Genomic DNA, 20,477 nt, shown 5'->3' on the forward strand with positions numbered 1-20,477 from the left:
GGGTCCCTCCTCTGGTGCACTCCAACCATGTGACATATCCCACCATGCTTTCACAACGCCAGTGAGGTGACATCTCTGTAACTACTCTAAGATTTTTAACCTGTGCTTGTTCCCCAGACTGCATTCATCAGTGTCCAGGCCTTCCAGAGCAGCACCCAGGAATGCTGATTCCTCAGAACAGGAAACAACCTGAGGTATCCGAGTCTTCATCAGACTCTTCCTTCAGTGACAGAACCAAGCTTAACACCACCTCCATCTGTTTCTGTATTTTATATATTAGTAAAGGCCTGTCTGCACAAACCAGTCTTTGAAATAAGTCGTGATATTAAAGGCTAAAGTCCTTGAAACTTTCCTGCAGAAGAGAGAGTAAAGCAAAACAATATCCTTGTGTACAGGAGAAAAAATGTAAACCTGTGTGCATTAGCCAATGGTAGCTTGCTTAGCCCATGGACCCTGTAAAACCCTATATAAGTATGCTAAAGATAGAAATAAACAGCGTTCACTTTTACTTCTGTGAAGAGTGGTGAAAAAGCTGGTGGTCTCTCAATATCCATCCCCAAAGACTTCATCACTGCTTCACTACCCTTCAGACATGCTTGATACTTCTCAGGTCGCCCTTGCCCTGGCAGTACTGGGGTCTCAGAGAATTGCCATTTGATGGCTTCCTCATCCTTTCAGATTCTTCACAGCTTGTGGACCTCCTCCCACAGCTGTTTCATTTGGAGGCACAGCTCACCAATGATTCCACGGCTCTGGGCAGGCCAGAAGACAAAGTGCCCCAGACCCAGGCACTCCAGGCTGCCTCAGACTTGAGAAGCTGCATCCTCCTTTGGAAGTTGTGTCTGGGTCCAAAAGTCCAACAGCAAAGAGAGAGCAACTTCAAAACTTGAATTTGGATGTAAACCACGATTTGACTCATTGCTCTTAAGTTTTCTTTTTAAAAAAAGGGAAATAAAGCCTTTCACTAAAATTGTGTATTTGCTTTCCTTAAAAATAATTAAAGCAAAAAGAAAAAAGAATTTATTTGCTCTCCCTCACAGCTATTTATTTCCTTTTCCACGTGATAAACAGTGGATGCTTTTAAATTACAAGATGCAATCTCATGCTGAGATTTCTACAAATAACTTCCTTACTCATGTAAAAGCAGGCATTCAGAAAAATCCAAGTACCTGTCACTAGACACACCTGCTCCTGCCAATAGCACACACAAAACTTCTTGCTTACTACTTATCGGGACTGTACCAGTCATGTTTGTGCAGGTCTGATGTCAACAAATATAAATATCAATATGAACAGATGTATTTTTACAAATAGATAAATGTTATTGTGTGGCACCTGTGGAAATCCAGGGAACAATTCCTATAGAGCAGTAGATTTTGCCTATGTATGTCAGGTCCAATTTTTTCCTGTTCTACGTAAAGCCAAAGGGAAAACCTGTGAACCTTTTTTTCTAAATAATTAATTTGTGTGCAGATCAAAGAAGAATTTTTCGGCTTTCAAACTCAGAAATGCTCAAATCACTTTGCACAATTGCATATAAAATATGGGCAGTGCTGTTACTGTGCTGTCAAATCTGACAGCCATTCTGTACTCAGCAATATATCAAACACCATCCAAATGCTACCATACAAATGTCACCTCTTGCTGGTGGAACTTTATAAATGAAGCAATATTAATCAATTAAGGGACAGTGGAGTGCATGCAGAAGCAGCCAAGTCTCCCTGAGTATTACAATGGGGAGTTCTGTGTGGGCAATCAAGTTTAAACTGCAGAACTGCCAAGGCACACGGATTCTCTGTATGATAGAGCGGATTTCCGGTCACACACTGAGGGAAGCCCAGAGACTTTTGCCCATGGACAGACAAAAGTCAGTTTTTCTCCTACACCACTTATCTATTATATGCTATTATACCATTTACCAAATCTTTTAACTTCTGTTCAAATAGATTCAAATAGATTTCTCTGATTAGGTATTAGGGAGATCATGCACACATTTCCACTTTGAATTTCTGAAGGCAGCATTTTCATATGAAATACCACAACATGGAGTGATATCCCTATCATAGGCTGCTTGGGAAGGGAGTCCTGTGCAAGCCGCTCAAGCAGAAATGGAGACCCCCAAAAACACAAGCTAAAGTGAATCTGAAGAGTCACTAGTCACATTTTAATTACCTATTTATCTAGCAGCAAATAGACCAGAAGCGTATAAATACATCCTGCCCTTTTATATTTTATGAACTTGCTATGCTTAATGCAAGGATATTCTATCTAAATTATCTCCTTGTTTGTCATATCAGACTTCCTATACCTACAGTTTTAGGAGTTTCCTTTCACAGAGGTGAAGAAAGTGCACAGTATTACATATTCCTCAGAGGAGATGCTTTTCAGAGGGGTCAGTGCACATCAAATCAGTTTCTTTCCATCCTTGCCTTCATACACTCCAGGGGTTTATAAATTGCTTACTGCTCTAATGATGCCAACCTTTTGTTATAAACCAGCCCCAAAGAAGCACAATAAACATTCCTAAATGTTGCTGTTTAGAATGGCTGCCATCCTCCATATCTTCAAAGGCATCAAAGCTCAACATGGCCAGCACTTCCTCAAAGTTGTTAACACAGAGGAAGATGCAGCAATTACCTTCCAGGAGCACAAAGTTGTTCTCAGGAGAAATGGCTGCAGTTCTGTGGTACCTGCTCAGCTTGTACAAAGGCCTACACAGCTGGGACTGAAAAGCCACATGCAGTAGGAGACAGAAGCAGAGCACTCCAAGAAGTTGGCTTCTTGATTGAGGTTTGTCTTTGGCACTGATAAAGCAGCTAGTCAGACTGACAGATTCTGAAAGTGAATGAAACAACCATAAACCCATATCTAATTTTCTGTAGCACAGACTGGTACAGAGGATGTGTCAGTTTGTGCTGGTGAATGGCTGTTAAGGGTACCCTGAGAGACACACACTGTGCTATAAACCCTTGTCAGCCAAACAATCAGTAAAGGCAGATCCTGTTCCAATGCTATCTCTATCTCTCACAGTACCCTCATCTTTGGATAGGCACAAATAATCTTCTTCCTGCCTGGCAGAACAGTGTCTACCACACCCTGTTTAGGAAGTATAAAGGATCAGTACCAGTGGCAGTAGGCATTAATAACAGAAGTTGGGAATAGTAGAGATTGAACAACAGCTCCCTACCCTAAAGCAAAAGTCACCTTGCTCTGCAACTCAGGAAAAGGCAGAGGAGACAGATCTTGCAAATTAGTGATTGCATTTTAGGCCTTGCAGGAAAAGCTCACCTTAAAAAGAGAAACAACAGCCTCTGCATCCCATGATTTCAGTCATGAAATCCACCTAGGGTCTGTAGGATACCTTCAGGTCTGAGTCTTCTACAGAATGCTGTTTACCATTTCAGAGTGCCTTGAAAGATTCTCTGACCTGGACTAGAGAAATCAGCATTTCTCCTCATTGCCTCCCAGTGATTCCAGTCTTTCTGCCTAGAGATTACACAGCAGGCAGTGGCAGAGAGCATGGTCCAGATCTAAGGGAGGCCCTGGCACAGGAAAGCAATGAGGAGAGGAGACATCTGGGGGAGGATTGCTGGGATCTTGGCCAGAAGTCATGTCCACAGACAGCAGGAAGGAAAGATCACTAGAATACAAAGCAATTAGCTTTGGCTCTTTGAATAACTAATGATTACTAACTAAGTAATGATTCTATTTAAGGAACTGCTTTTGTTATACTTTCTGGAGAATACAGAGATAATTGACAGGACACATGCAAACAATTCAGAGCAACTCCAAATAATTCCAGACATTTTTTGAATTTTGGAGATGCTGGTATTTTAAGCAATACTTAACAAATGAAAATAGTCTGCTAAGCCACAGAAAGAGATTTTTAGGATTTGGTAACTGTCAGCAAGATTTCTTTGCAAGTAATTGGTTCAAGTTATTTGGAATAAATGATAGAGAAGGAGAGATCCTGGTACTTCCTTCAAGGGAAGGTCACAGGAAACTAGAGGCTGGTCAGCCTCACCTCAGTACCTGGGAAGGTGATGGAGCACCCAGTCCTGGAATACATTTTAAGGGACATGAACGACAAGGAAGTTCAATCAAGAGTATCCAGCACTGATTTCCCAGTGGGTAAATTTTCAGTAACAGATCCAACTCAAGTCTGTTTTGCGTGTGACAGCAACTGGTGATTGATCTCCCCCCATCCTTATCTCAACCCATGAGCCTTTAGCTATATTTTCTCTCCCTTGTCCAGTTGAGGAGGGGAGTGATAGAGCACCTGACATCCAGCCAAGGTCAACCTGCCACAAGTTCTTATTTCAGGTAAGGAACACTTTGCTCTGAAAAACTCTCCAATAATTTCAGCATTTGCTACAAAGAAATACTGTCAAAAGATGTCATGCAACCATTTTCCCCACATATGCTTTGCTTCAGACAATTCAATTTTGTCCTTCAAACAAAATCTATAGCAATATCCTTTAGATATTGTAGGTACAAGATGAAATAAACTTGTCTGTTAGACCAACAGTGAAAAAAAAAGCCCATATGGAACTTGCAGAGATATCACAATCTGGTATCAACATCATCAGTGAATGTAAATACTAAATAGTGACTCACTGACTGCTACCAATATGTAAACATACTCTATCTGTTGATTGCGTAGTTAAAGTCCTGGAAAATCAGTTAAGAGTAAACATTTTAAATTTTACTGGATATCTTGATATAAAAATTATTGTTCTGGAGATTAGTGACCTACTCAGAATCCTGGTTTTCAGAGATACCAAAGTCCCCACTGACTCTCTTAGATTTGAAACAATTATAGTGAATGAAATTAAAAAACAAACAAGCATGCTTTCTTCTATTTTTTTTAAAAATAGTTTTTTTAAAAAAATCCTTTTATTTAATTTCCTGCTTATGGCCTAGAACTCATGAACTGATTCTCTTAGCATGTTATATTTAAATTGCATCAAAAATATTATGTTTTTGATACCTCACTGGTAACTGGATTTTAAAGCAGAGCATATATAATTTTGAATAAATTACATCCAAAAAATTGAAGAACATGAAGATCAAAATTTCAATAATCAAAATAGACCAAATCAACACCCTAGGTGAGTTCCATTTAATACACTACATGTACCTAAATGACCTTTGTGTTTTATTAGTGCTGAGACAGAAAACAGACCCAGGTTTGAAACAAACTCCATTAGGTCTACACAGGCCAGCATCACTGATAGACATCTATATTTCGGTATTAAAAAAAAAAAAATGTCATTGATCAGTACCTGCCATTCCCACCTTACTGCAGACACAACCTGGGTGTACCCAGTCCCACCACGCATTCTTTGAACCCGTGTAAGTAAGTAAGTAAGTAAGTGCCCCCCAAGAATGACAGGTCCAGGGGGCTCTGACAGACTGAGCACAGGCACTGAGGTTGACAGGAGATCATTGACTCCAAAGAGGTGTCTGAGGGATCCACTGCCTGGCAAACCACATCAGCCCACCTCCCTGCTCAGTGTTTTCAAAGTACAAGACTCAGTACACAGTCTGTCAAATTGCCTGCAATTTTACGTGTATTTGACAGTATTTTGCCTCAAAAAAAGAGCAGTAGTAAAGGAGAAAACTGCTTCCTTCTTCATCAGCTGCCTCTTGCATGAGGGCACTTCCCGGCAAGCCGCTGGGCATCCGCAGGGAAGGGAAGGGAAGGTTTTGGAAGTAGGTAGGAAGAGGGTTTGAGCTGAGCTGCATGGAAAGTGAGGGAGCCTGTAGGATTAATGAGGTCAGAGTGCTGAGAAGGCACATGGGGCTGTGCATAGGGTGGCTCAGGCCATGCGGGTTTGCTGAGGAGAAGATGCGCCCAGAGTAAAAAAGCTGCGCTGTATGTGCGTTTGTGTTTAGTCTTCTCCCATTCTTTCCTTTTTGTTTCTAAATCAAAACCATTCTGCGTCTTATTGTTTAAAATGGTAATTTTTCCAGTCCGTTTTTCAGGAAAACTCACTTTTATTGAGAAGGTCGCTTTAAATCCTTCACACAGTCGGGCTCCACTTGCCCCAGCGCAGTGTTGAAGGCTGAGGTGCAGCTGGTTTTGGTTAAATCCTGAGGCCGGGAGGTGAAAGCGCTCCAATTGCCCAACAGGCCTCTCTGTTGAGGGAGCACATTCAGGGCAGGCAGCTCGGTGAGCTGCTGCGGTGAAGGCTGAGCTCTGTGCGGCGGGAGCTGGGGGCTGTGGAGTGCCGAGCCTTTGCCCAACACAGGGCCTGGGGACGTGTGGCCCAGGCGGGGACACTCAGAGACAGGGCAGGTGCTGATGATTCTGCTGGAAGGCCTCAGACTGTCTGTGCAGACTGTGAGGGCAAAAGCTCGGGAAATCTTTTGCCGGGCACCAGCTCGAGCTGGTAGTTGTGTTGCTGTGCCGCGATTAAATTCTTGCACGCATCCAGACGTCTGAAACTCTACTGTGGGAAACCCAGGGAGGAGCCGGCAAGGAAACCTTGTCAGACTGCGTGAGTGTGGGGTGTGCAGGGAGCCCATGGGGTCAGCGGAGCTCCTGCTGTGAGGGGCCTCGGCCCCAGCTCAGGTGGTGGGAGTGTGATACTCCCGGAGTGGCTCCTGGGTGGCTGGACAGGAAAGCTGCCTTAACAATCCTGAGTCACAAACAATTGCTGTCGGACGGGGAATGTTACAGCTGATGTTCGCAATGACACTAAATTCGCGTTAAGTCGTTTTCAAGTAAGACTATGCTACCAGGAAGCTGGGGCTTTTTTCTGCTAAAAGGAGGCTATGAATTGTCTAGAATAGACTTGAGTATGGTGTTTGGATAATTTTCCAGGGAAATACTGAAAAATAATGTGAGTCGCTGCATCTTGAGAACTAATTCTGTGGTTTACCATTTTCTGTGTGTTTGCAGTAGTTCTGAGTTGATGGACACAACTTCTGGCTAACAGGTCTGTTTTGTGTGGTAGCTGGGTCTGCTGCATTTCGCACAGCTGAAGTGATCAGCTATTCTCTTTCAGGAGAGCATGCCCTAAAGGCATTTCATTTTCAGTTAATGGGTTAAAATAGTCTGAGCTCACCAGATGGTTTCTTAATCAGGCATCCCTTTCATGCCTACATAAACCTGTATTGCTGTTGGAACTTTGAGAGACATCCTCAAGACCTGAGTCTGGCTGAATGTGCCAGAATAGCATAGTCATAATAGATTTTCATGGGTAATGAATTATCAATGTTCAGTATAATGTTCAATAGCATGGGAGGTTTAGAATTATAATTACTTATTTTCTGCTGTGAGATAAGGTTTAGGAAAAGAGCAAAGCAAGCTCAAAACTTTTAAACACACCTAATGTTTGCATTTTGACTCTAGGGCACTAGGAATTGAGTTTACCTGATCTGCTCTCAGGTGAATGTCATATAGCTCAAATCTTAAAGTTGCTCAGGAGTTTTTTTCTTAGATGATCCTAAAGTAAGGTTATCAACAAAGCGTGGTGTCATATGTAAGATTACAAGTCACAGATGCTTCATAACTGCCTAGTTAATAGGGCTCTTTGTAATTTCCACAAAGTCTTATGCTGTTGTTCTGTTTTTGTATTGCTACATTAGATAGAATGAGAAGGCTACCATCTGTGTGAGGAATCAGACAAAAATTCCCTGAATCAGTGAGATATTACAGTCAGTAGTGCTCTTTAGTCACAAGTCTCATGGTATATTACTGGTCTTCATGTGGACCATCACTGCTGTCAGATCCAGAAAGAGTTACCTTGATGCCTCCCAGGTCTGCAGAAGACAGCTGGGAAAACCATTATGTTTCTTTTAAAATCCGTTTTCTTTCATAATATTTTTGATGCTGATACTTAGCAGTACATACTTAGTAATGACGAGAGTACTTAACAGGACATGCTTTAGTAATGATGAGATTTCTTATCCTTCCCTCCATGCCAGTAGCCATGAATGGACATTTCTTTTGGCAGAACCAATAGCAAGGCTTCTCTAAATCCAGATGCTTCAAAATGGGCCAAATAGGTGGAAAGGCAACATGAAAAGATGTTGCATCTTCACTAAAAATAAGCAATCAAAAACCCAGAGTCAATTTCCATTTGTGTATTCTTATATTTGACTCCATTAAAGAACATTGTTGTAAATATTTCAAAGCCTCAAATGCTCAACAGTACCCTGATGTGGTGAATCATGCTTATGTCATTGTTGAGATATCTGTTGAGTTTGGTGCTTGCTGATGAGAATTTAACTACTTTCTGCTGATACTTCAGGATTTAATTTAGCAAGTAGGCACTATTAAAGTGCTAAATCTTAAACACCACACAATATTATGTTCACATCTAGTTAAAAAAATATTGAAAATTATAGCCTTAGTGATACAACTCAGTGTAGCAGTACAGACAGTGTCTGAAGCATTTTGCTGCTTTTATCTGTAACTCTGGTAAAAACTTACATGTAGGGACAGGTTTATCACAGTAAGTGTGCCTTCAGCAGTCCAGTGGATCCCTTATTTGACTTATTGTTAGGAAACCAATTGTGGAAGAATGATCATGTAAGTTATTAATGCCCTCAACCCAAGTTGTCAGGAGAATGGTCATGATTATCTTGTTTGCTCCAAACAAGTAAACTTACTTTCCAAGTAAGAATCCATTGTCAGGGTTTATTCCCAAAGCTGCTCACTCACTTCCCCCTGCCTCTGCTCTGCCATGGGATGAGTAGGAGAGTCAAGGAAAGAAAAAAACCGTGCCAACTCATGTATTGAGATAACAGCAGTTTAATAAATGAAACAATATAATAGTGCTAATTATAAAAATTAATACTGATATTACATTAATAATTAATAATAAAACTCCGGAAAAACTCAACCAAACAAGTGATGCACAATACAATTGCTCACTATCCAATGCCCACCCTGTCCTCAAACAGCAATTGTACCCATCCATATAACTCAGTTCAGTTTATATGCTGTTCTGTGATGTTCTGTGGTGTGGAACATCCCCTTGGCCAGTTCAGGTCAGCTGTCCCAGCCGTGTTCCTTGCAGCTTCTTGTGTACCTCCTCACTGGTAGAGTGTGAGAAACTGAGAAATCCTTGACCGAGGGTAAGCGCCACTTAGCAACATCCAAAACACTGGTTTGTTTTCAACATTGTTCTCATACTAACTCTAAAATACAGCACTGTACCAGCTACAAAGGGTGCAACTAGATCTATCCCAGCCATAACCAGAACACCCATGATGCAGGTGGCCTTAACTGAGTTTCTTAGCGTATCTTTGAGTTGCCAACATGCTGTTGTAGAAGAGTAGAACACAACAGCAGCCACCCCACTGCTCTCAGTTGTGAGGAGAAAGGTCAGTTGGGTTTAGCTGTTACAAAAACTGCTGGAAAACACCATTTTTCCTCTCTCACCTGTGTTCATCATCATTGCAAACAGAACAAGATAGAGGAAGAGGCAATTAGCACTGACAAAACCAGCAGAAATGTTTTCACAGTTATTAATGTACTTTTGCTGAGTATAACACTTTGTACCTTGCAGCCCTCTGCAGAAAACCTGCCTCTGTCAGTATAGGCTGTAATAAATGGGTATTCTCAGATAGCTATGAGTGGCTACAAACAGTTCTTTCTGTTGTCTCCCATTGTATATAAGGCTGCTAAATATCTTTCCAACAAACTGCTAAGTCTTTTCATTGCTTGACAGAAATAGAGGATAATAAACTGAACATGAAGTTTTCATTATATGGGAAATGATAGCCAGTGAAAAATGCTGCAGAGCACTTTCTCATCAGTCCATTACAAGTATATCACATATCCTTTGTTACCTGTGCTGCCTTCCGATACCGTTTCAAATCCAGAACCAGCCTTTCAGCAGACTCTCTTGTCTGAATTCAGTATTCAGAAAGCTCTGGCAAAAGGCTGTAATCCCCAGCAATGTTCTTCTACCAAATTGGCAGCCTTTTTGATAAGCTGACATTATACCTCAATGAGCTTACCTGAGAGCAAGAGAGGACTGCTCTAGTGCTCGCTCCATGTCACGCATTGTGTGCCAGCATTCACCTCAGCTTTCCTGGTACATTTAATGGTGTTCATTAAACACCAGCTCTTTAAACAAGAGCCCCACTGCTACATCTTTCTCACCTTGGGGAAGAATGAGAGATTGAACCAATACCTGGTAGATGTGTAATCTTGTTTTGCAGTGCATTACTGGAAGAAAGCAAGATCATAAGTGTGATACAGTAGCAATTATCAGGAATTCAATATGAAACTCAATTCTCAAAGTAATGGTGTGTGGGAAACCCACTTTTTTACATCAGTCTTAGCAGAAGTCAATGATGCTGTAGTAATTAAACTTCTTTGCACCTGTATTTGCAGTTATTGCAGAAGAAGTGACAACACTATGAAGGTTCTCCCATTCTTTTCTGATTCTGTATCTCACATTTTGATGTCTGCTTCTTACTGAAAAATCCAGAGGCTGCCAAACCCCAGAGTAACCAGAAACATATGCTTATCAGTGAGGGCAAGGAATACATGACATTTCCTGCGCATTTATATAGGCACCACTCCACCACATCATGAAGGGTCGTAGTAATTGGTGAGAGCATATGTAAATATCATAAGCTCTAACTTTTCAGATTAGTTTAGTGAAACACAATTAAATAAAATTCTTTATGGAAATGTGTGGAGGATAGATAAATATGACAAAATAATAGCTCAAGTTCCACTTCATTTTTTTTTTTTTTTAAATCAGAATATATCAGGTAAAGGGTAAACAAAAGTTTATGTTTGACTTTATTATCTTAGCAGATATGTTATATTAGCATCAGTTGGAGACTATCTGTTCTAAAATGCACACACATTAAAGTACAAGTTAAACACGGATTGCCGCTGACTTCCTGTTCCCAGCTCTCAATATTTGTGTAAATACAGGTTCTATTTTACTTCCTTACCAATAGAGGTCAAAGCTTGTACTTAATGAATTCCTGGTTCATGTAATGTATTTGCTTTTCATGGTATCTGGTAACAAAATCTATCTGATTATTAAATTAACAGAGCTGTGATATAACAAGAAGCAAATAATTTTATTTTTTCCAAGTCCGGTTTGAATATTAATTACAAACTACAGATTTAGCTCAGTTGTGTGGCATTTATGAGTACAGCAATTAAGAAAACTTAGGATGTTTCAAATAACTTACTGAACTGATTTCTAACCAAGCTATAAATGTTTAAGCCACAGCTGCTTTCATGTGTAATGCTTTCCATTCATTTTCTGTATAGTATGGAGTCAAAGTGCATGCTGCCCAGGAGAACAGCTGATGTATAATTCAGGATACTCCCTGAATTTCCCTTAGAAAAAGAATACTTATTAGTTGTTAAAGCCTAAAGGCCAAAAAAAAAAAACCCACCCCTGACCAGTGCTTTCACAAATTTTTGCCCATCATATAAATGTTCTCCATGTTAATGTAACTCAGAAGAAAAATATAGGTTAGGAATTTAAAAAGTAAAATAAATTGGCTTCAACATTTTCTATTTGGGAAAAAAAGGAACACTCCAAGTCTGGATTTAGTTTAGCATAAAGTCTAATCTGTCTCTAGATTTTATATGAGGTCATCATGAATTTTTTTCCGTCTACTAGAAGCAAATGAAAATGAGGGAATCAGTCTTTCTCTGCAGATTCTTTAATCACTAGAATGTAAGTTTGGCCTTAAGAGAATCTGCATAGAATTTTTATCATGATCATAGTGTTTGAGAGAAATTTTAGTTAAAAAGTCAAAGGGAGACAGACATGAATAGAGGTGACAGTCCTTCTGTGTTTCCTTTCCACAATCCTGTTATTCTGTTCTTTCCTGTCAGCACTGTAGCTAAAATGACCAGAATTTAGGATTCCTATAGAACAAAGTGTGCAGTCCAGACCACTCCAGAATGCAAACCAGTTTGAGTCCAGCATCAACAACACAGGATTCAGAAGCAGAAGAAGAGTGTGGGAGCTGAGAGCAAGCAGCGTTTATCTTCCCAGTGTTCCTGTGCAGGAAGGGGAACACAGTATTATACTAGCAGGCCTTGCTTTGTTTTGTGTGGTTTATTTTTTTTCCCCAAAATGGTTTTATTCCAGAAGCACTTCAAATATTTTGTCCCTGTCCTCTGGGCAGTGGATACACTTCTGGGAACTGTGGGAGTGGTGGCTTTGTCAGCTTCTCGAGTTGGCAGGACATAAAGAGTGAACTGCACCAACCCAGGTCCCCACAGCTACAGTATCTGAGATATTCATCATAGAGAGTGCCAGAGGCATGAAGCCAACACGAGGAGGTCTCAGGCCATTGTTCCCAACAAATTTTAATTATAAGTTAAGTACCAATCAATGAAGTCTTTACCACTTTTAGAGGCATGTGTTTTAAATTATTTTCTAAATTTTTTTTCTAACAGGTGCAGTCAAAAACTTGACTCTACAGCCATTTAAGTTCAAAAGTACTTTTGGAACAGTATTAGAGTGCTACTTTTGGAACAGTGAAAGAGTCCTGTTATTGTGTTCACTTTCATCTATACACACTGTTAAAACAAGAAATTAAATACTCCTTGATACCTATGGTCACCATGTGTCTGCATATTGCAACCAAACAGAATTTACAATGTTAAATGAAATTAATTTGCATTTAAATATCTGTAGGCAGCTACCCAAGGACAGCAGAGCTGGTTCCAACTAAATGGCAGCCCTAAGAGTCTGTTCAGTAGCAATTTTTTCTGGTTGTGTGTGAGGTATCTCATCTACTTCAAAGGTATGAAGAAAAGTTTTCTTGATTCTGGTGACCAAAAGGAAAGCAGATAGCGTGTATTTCTACTAGAACCATAAGGTGGATTATTTAGTGTCTGGTATTATTTAGTGTCTGGGTTTCTTTTAGGTACTGTTTGAGGAAGGAGTTTAGGTGTTCAAAATGCATAAAGAAAGGCAGCTGGAAAGGGCACACAGCATTAAATACCAGGAAGTTCTAAAGCTGGGACATGGCTGAGGATGAGGGATAAGCTGGTCATTACTTTTTTGTGAATACTTCTCAGCCAAAAATTTCTTATTTACCACAATTGGAACATTCTCAGAATATGTATCTGTTTTACTGCCAGTTTCTTTGGAAAGCATCTTGGCAGCAGGGACAACCAGCTGGCCGTGTGGTGCCTGCCAGCTACTCACACAACTAGACAGGAGCCCCTGGTGGGTGCCATAAGCTTAGCCCAGGGAAGCTGAGCTGTATGTGAACCTCTGCTCCCTGGCTGCATTACCTGAAAGACAAGGATGAGAAACAGGAAGGAAAAATGGGAGCTTGTTTTCCTCTTAGCACGTTAATGCCAGTTACGTTGTGCTTTTGGTTTATTTTTAAAAAGTGGAATGGTAATGGAATTACCTTGTGTAAGGTGAAGCACCACTAAAAGAAAAGTGTTACCTTGAGACAGTCTATACCAAAAAAACCCCTGGATTGTCAAACTTTCCTACTGAAATTTTACAGCTCATTGGATTGTAGATAGAACCCAGGGCTGCCCTGCCAGTCATACTGAATGTCTCAGTCATAAAGGATAAAAGATAACCCAGCTGATTTCAAGAGCCTTATTTTATGTAATTCTGATACAGCATTTATGAGACAATAAATGTTATGTTCATTATACATACATGATTCACTCATTAATATTTTAAAACAATTACTTGAAGGCCAGGCATCTAAAATAGTTTGGAAGTTAAAGTACAGATGATTTTAATACTGTCATATTAAAAAAAAGTATTTTTCAATTATTCAAAATTTGAATGAGACAGGAAATCAAATTTCAGAGCTCAAAGACAAAACCCTCCAGGCTCAGCTGTTGTGTCATGTTGCTATCAAGCTGTAGCCTGTATCTTTGCATTCCATGAAGAGCAATGGAAACTTACAGGCACAAGCTTCCAAAGCTGGAAATTACTTGTACACCCACAGGGACTAGGGATAATCAAATACTATATTTTGGTCTGACTCCTTATAAAGATATGCAGCTATTTATCCAAGAAATATGCAAGGCTGCTAAAATAATATGCAATGAGTATATTACAGGAAGTGGACTGTTTTCTTAGCAATCTGCATAAAAGCATCAAAATATTCTGTAAGTGATATACCTAAAAATTCCTGAAGTAATTAAACTATAGACAAGATAGTCTATTACTTAAAGTGTTATAACTTACTCAATTTGCATAATATCTGACTTACATAAATTCCTTTGACATTTCAAAAATCTTCCAGAAGTCTATATGGTGCTGGAAACCAAACTATATTTCGATACAGAGAAACTGTTACTGGATACTAAATATGGCCACAACAGTCTCTGCTTTCCTGTACAACAGAAGTTTCTGACAAATGATGTTGTTTACTCAACCAATTGTAATTATTAAATGGGAAAAAAACCCACATTAATTAGAGGTATCATTCTTTCACTACAGCTGGGCACACAGTTTTTCAAAAAGCTCCTCCACGTAAAATAATTATCTGTGTACTGTGAACTCAGTCACTTCTTACAGTCCTCAAGCAAATGCTTTTTTCTTGGTCTGGAGTCATGATTTAAATGCAGTTGGAGATGGATGCTTTTGATTAACTGTGTTCATGTCATCATTGGATGTCTCCATAAAATAATAACTTGCTGAACCATAAGTATTTAGACTGATTAACTGAAATTCCTTCCAGGGAAGCTGAAGGTAATATCTTTATCCTGACTTCTCAGACAGAATGGATTCAGCTAAGAATGTTGCTACAAATACAGGGAAGTGAAAACAATATTTTTGAGTAAATATTTGTAGTACTTTTGTCAGTATGTGCATTCCTTGAGAATTTTGTAAGCTTCATATAGTAAAGATATAAATGGTTTCAGTAGACATAAAGGCTACAGAAAAAATCTTGAAACCATGGTAATGGAAGAGGAAAATTAACTGCTACCAGTGATCTTAATTCGATCATGTCTCAGTCTGCCACCTTTGATAGTAAAAGTGATACTCTCAAGTGCCCATCTCTTCAAATGAGGAAGTCATGAAACGCTTATTGATGTCAGCTGTTTTAATTTATTACTGCCTGACAGAAAGATTATGAAAATATATTACCAAAAAAAAAATCTATTTGACAACAGCGATGAAATTTTTTTGTCTCTTCTGTCAGAGAAAGGCAAATTTCTGTCTGACACTATCAGTTAATCAGGTTTGAGTTGCTAGGGAGCACTGTAGTCCCTTATCTTCATAAAGAAGATACTTCTTAGAAGTGGAAAAATGAAATTCAGTTTTGGATTTCATTAATAAGAACTTAGAGCTGATTTGTCTGAAATAATGTGATATGTACAGTTGTGAAATCTTAATTTTATGTTTGTCATAGTATCAGTCTGTTAGAATTTTTTCACTTTGATCATGATTTTCAGAAGTGACATGTGATTTTGTTAATTTACTTTAAGGCAGATGCAGAAAATTTTCAACAGAATTTTTTTAATTTAGGGTTGCAATTCCATTATCAACAGCCATATACTTCATCCACCTTCTGTTGCTGAGGAGGGGAATGGAGAGTAGTAAGGGAAAAAAAAAAACCAACGCTGAAAACCAAAAAGGCAGATCTTCATGTCAACTAAAATTTAATGTTCTCATTTTGATTACAACCACGTTGAGCTGGGGCTGAAATTATGTTAAGTCATTGTCTCTCCTGGGTTTTTTACCACCACTCAGAAGAGATAACTGAGAATTTCCCTTCTGTTTCGCTCACCTGGACTGACCTTCCCTTCTCTGACTCTTAACACGCTGCCCCTGGATGCTGGAATTACAGGGAAGCACCAGGGCATGCACAGTGTTGGCAGCTGTCGGCATGGCTTGTGATCTGGTTGTTGTGATGTTGGTGGGGATGGCAGACGAGGCACCTCTTGTGCAGGCAGATTGCCAAGAAAAAGGCCCCATCTATTCCCACTTTCTTCAGATGCTCACCTCAGTATTGCATAGGTGAAAACAGGAAAGGCTGAAGAAATAAATACGGAGAGATATGTGGACCTGATTTTCTCGGAGCCTGAAGGAATTGCAAGCTGATCTGTTCCCAAGGGAAAGATTCTTGGGAGATCTTGCACTCAAAGGCAACATTTGTAAATCATCTTGCTTTCTCAAAACAGTTCCACATTACTGTAGATAGCATGTTTTTCTCTTGTCCCACCAATGAGACAAGAGGTGGTGTCCCCTTACCCAATCATGTTAACCCTGTAGCGTAAGACCGTGTAAAAACTGAAAAATTCAAAGAATAAAAACGTCTTTTCCTGACAACTCAACTGGTGTGTGCTGTGAACCTACACTTCTGCATCATGTCCAACAGCAACGGAGATGACCCACGCATTTCATATTTTATAGAGAAAGTTTTCTTATATTGAGACTATTTTTTCCACATGCAATTATTTTGCAAATGAAAAATGACAGGATCAAGCAACTTCCTTTTTCACTGTCAAATCAGTGGTGGCAGTGATGCTTTGAACATATCCAGTACATTCAACATTTCACTTCTAACGTGGGGAGATTCAAGTGTAACAGAAGTGGAATTGCTCTGTGATGTTTGCAGGAAGGTGGAGATTAACTTGTGGAAGTTTCCAAAGTACCACAGTGCAATAGTCTGCACCATTTTGGAACAGTGTGCCCTCTGCCCTTGGCAGTGCTAAGGTGGTGGGCAAAGGCTTACTTAGCTCCCTTGCGTAGTCCAGAAATCAGCTGTGCCATGGACAGACCTCTTTACCTAGGCAAAGTTTATCTGTTTGCTTAAAAAATCACACAAGGGAGAGATGAACACAATCATCCAGGAGGGTGAATGGAAGTTAATGAAAGAAAAGTTAATACAAAAATCTGAGATCTGTATCTCTGTTCATTCATGTCTTACCATCTTTTATTCACACAGTCTTTTCAGCAGTTCCAAAACTCCTGCACTTCATTCTTCCACTTCGTATGCTGGTCCAATATTATTCCTTTCCTTATCACCTAGTGATCATAATTTGTGTATTATTTGTCTTTTTGCTTTTGGGTATAATACAAAATTTGTTCAGTGAAGGCAGGTAAAACAGTTTGAGCTGTTACAAATAAAAGCTATTATAAAAACCTTGTAAGAATGATAATGAATTGGAGGAGGTTTGTATTTTCTTTTTTCTTCTTTTTCTAAGTAGCTTTTAAGTGTGTTGAACTTGATAAAGAGGAGATCCTGTTTGGCGGGTACTCTGCTGTTGCAGTTTTTGCAAGCTGTGGGAATGAGGGAGGGCATTGCAATTCTATATATAAAGCATTCAAGCTTGAAGAGGGCAGCCTAGAAAGTGGCAGCATTGGCACTGCCCGCTTGGAACGGAGGGGAGCACTGAGATCACTGCCCAGGCTGGGCATGCATCATGCTCCCAACACTGGTACTGCTCATCTTCTGCAGTTTCCTGCATTCTGCCGGTAAGTCCGAGGTGCCTGGTCTCCTCTTGGTACATGGCTTGAAGGAACGTTGTTGTACCACACTACATGAGGTTCAGGTTTTGTTCTTCTTTCCCACAACCTGAAGAATTCAGTTTACACGTATTCTCTTTTCTTCATCTTAAAACACATCAGGTTATTTAATAAATTTATGACTGAAATAAAATGATTCGTTCTTAACTATTTCAGAAAGTTGGTTAATGATTTGTTTGATCCTTCCCTAAAACTCGTTCCCTAGGTACAGGGAATATTTTTAATGGACTTTTGTTGTGTTTCCAAGTTGCCTAGCGCCTTCATCTTTCAGATGTTCGTGATCCAGTGCCCTAGCGATATCATTGCAGATATATGTTGTATGTCTTCTGTGCAGAGTGATAAACAAAAAAATTTTTTCTTGTTATGTGAGCTGCAAAAAGCATTAACTATGAGCTATGTGGTGGCATTTCTTTTTGAAAAACAATGTCATAGAAAGAATCCTGTGCTGGAAAACAGGCAAATGGTTCTAGTCTAAATATTTTACATGACTCTTAATGTATTTCTCCATTTATTATTCAGTACAATCCTTCAGTCTTTCTAAGAAGTCTGTCTTAGTTTTTCGATCCAACCCACCAGTATACCAGATGAATGTGTAATTTCTAAAAAAAATATTTGATAGGTAAGTTCACTGGCTCTGTAGCTACTCAGCTGCCTTACTTGTTTTTCCTTCAGTGCTGTTATCAGTGGATTTTTTTGAGAATAAGCCTTTTTTGCCATGGTTTGGCATTGCTTAAGATGTTGGGGGTTTTTTTAATCTTTTCTGTATCTTCTCTTTAATTACCAGTTATTACAGTTGGAATTTCCAGAAAATACTTCAAGCTGCTAAAAAGCATACTTCACTTGCTTTAGGTTAAACAAAGTTAAATTTATTTCTTCTGTATTGTGTTTACTACATTTAATGAACCATATAGTTCGAATCGCATGGGACGTTTATTTGCTCTTAAATCACTGACTTAAACTGTAGCATGAAAATAAATAAGATATAGGCAACTCAACCCTTTAGTAGACTCTCAGAGCCAATTTCTAACCTCAGCTGTATTGTTATAAATCAGGTGTAACTCCATTCCCCGAATTAGCACCATTGTAACCAATATCAAGTCAAGTACCTGAACGTGGGTCCTAACCCCAAGTTTTGCTGCCTGCAAGAGCAAAATCTTAACCTACATGACTTCCTATTTTACATAATAGATGTATTGATATAAATACTTGCAATCAAATAGAAAAATGCTGTAGACACACAGCCACAAGCTTTATGTGCAAACTTGGCAATCACAAACCAGAACTTCTTCTACAAAGGACTAAGTTGAATGTAAAGATAAAATCTGTAGAAGCAGGATCTAGAAAATTCTTACAGAGCAGTTTTCTCCTTTGGGATGTGTCAATATTTCAGGTCCTTGGAATGCCTCACAAGGTTGGAGACTGAAAACAGATTTCATTCTGTCAAGGAAAGATTTGAAATCAGACAATTTTTTGGATGTTGATCTCTACGTTCTTAAATTGGACAACATGCAGGGTGCTCATTGTTTTGAACTCTAGATCCAAGTGTTGTTTCCTTAGAATGAGTCAAAGACAGGACTTAATTCTCTTCTTCATGGATTTGCATCCAGATTCTGTACCTTAAGTCTGTCTCTAGCTGGAATTGTAAATATTGATTGTAAGGGCATATATTTGATTATTTGATGTGAAGTCTGATGTAAAGTGGTAACTTTAGAAAAATCAGTAAATATGCATTAGCTTGAGTAAAAAAAAATCTGCAGAAGCTTAAAGCCTGATTTAAACTGTTAGTTCTAGCATTTACTTAATAAGAAGAGCTGTTTCATTGATCAAATTGAGGCTTCACCCCTTTAGCTATTTCAGTAGTCAACCCTGCATGGATCCTTTTAAGAGGTTTGTGTACAATCATACTTTTTCTAATGAAGTATGTAACTAGGAAGTCACCTTGATTTATGCTGTTCACATATCTATGTTTGCAAGAGGCAAGGGAGTTAATAATTTCATACTGAAGAGAAATCATCATGAACATGTGCAGCTGATAACTCATATTACAGCTACAGCTCTACAGTACCCTCAGTGTTAAATTTAATTTTGGGCTTCTATCATTTGTTTTAAAGTTCTTGTCCTTTCCAGAACATCTGACATTTTAACATTTCTGTTGGTCTCAAATTAGAAAAGAAAAACTGAGCCCTTTACAAAACAGAGATTTTAAATTATTTCTGCAAGTTGGAAGTACAAAGATTTCATTTCAATGTTTTGTTTTCATTTGTTTATCTGATGTGAAATACTTTGATTGAAGCCATTACAACATAAAATTTTATTTTTCCATAGGGATGTTTCATAGTAACCACAGTATAGGAACAAAATTATTTATTTCTTCATAGTAAGTTGTGTTCCCTGACTGGCTTGTATTGCTGCCATGAACTAGACAGGCTGATTACACAGAAACTGCACTTCAACAGATATAATTCTCAAGTTGGCCTGCTGGCATGGAGTGGGAATTGGAAGTTAAATCTTCCTTTATCCAAGAGAAGTGAAACTCTGGCTAAAGATCTACTGAGATAATTCAAATTAAGTGTTTCATGTCATTTCTCAAAGGAAAGCAGAATACTTGCAGTTATAGTAAAATGTCAGTAAGGAAGATTTCAGTACTTTAGAAATCTAATTTAACACTAAGACAGCCTGTTTAATGAAAAATTCTTAAATGATTGCAAAATACAACTTCTGCCCATCCATAGCACTGGATACATCTGTACAATCCGCCATTCTGTGTGCTTCTGAATGCTTGATAATGTTGCCAGGAAAATGTAACTATTCTCTGCAGAGCTAAGTGTGAGAAAAAGAATATAAATGCTGAGAATTACTGTACTGTAATTCATAAAATAGAATAATTGTATAATCTGACGGGATACAGACTGATTGGCAGATAACAAATGACTCTGTATTTGTTCTATTAGCTGTTCTTTGGGCAAAAGTTGAAGTGGATTTCATATCCTTAGTTATTTTCAATCTAAT

General features: G+C 39.0%; 1 protein-coding gene across 1 annotated transcript in view; it reads left to right on the forward strand.

The window, feature by feature from the left end:
- The first annotated feature begins 5,062 nt into the window (after nucleotides 1-5,062).
- MUC6 (mucin 6, oligomeric mucus/gel-forming) overlaps nucleotides 5,063-20,477 on the forward strand; it is a 44,268-nt gene continuing 28,853 nt past the window's right edge. The window contains exons 1-2 of the mRNA XM_088058059.1: nucleotides 5,063-5,111; nucleotides 6,471-6,503. Of these exons, the coding sequence (XP_087914185.1) occupies nucleotides 5,063-5,111; nucleotides 6,471-6,503 (82 nt within the window). The remainder of the gene's footprint in view (nucleotides 5,112-6,470; nucleotides 6,504-20,477) is intronic.

Source organism: Pseudopodoces humilis, chromosome 7 (assembly GCF_049639895.1).
Source record: "Pseudopodoces humilis isolate 2021_Gansu_Grassland_sample_001 chromosome 7, ASM4963989v1, whole genome shotgun sequence".
NCBI classification, from domain to species: Eukaryota; Metazoa; Chordata; class Aves; order Passeriformes; family Paridae; genus Pseudopodoces; species Pseudopodoces humilis.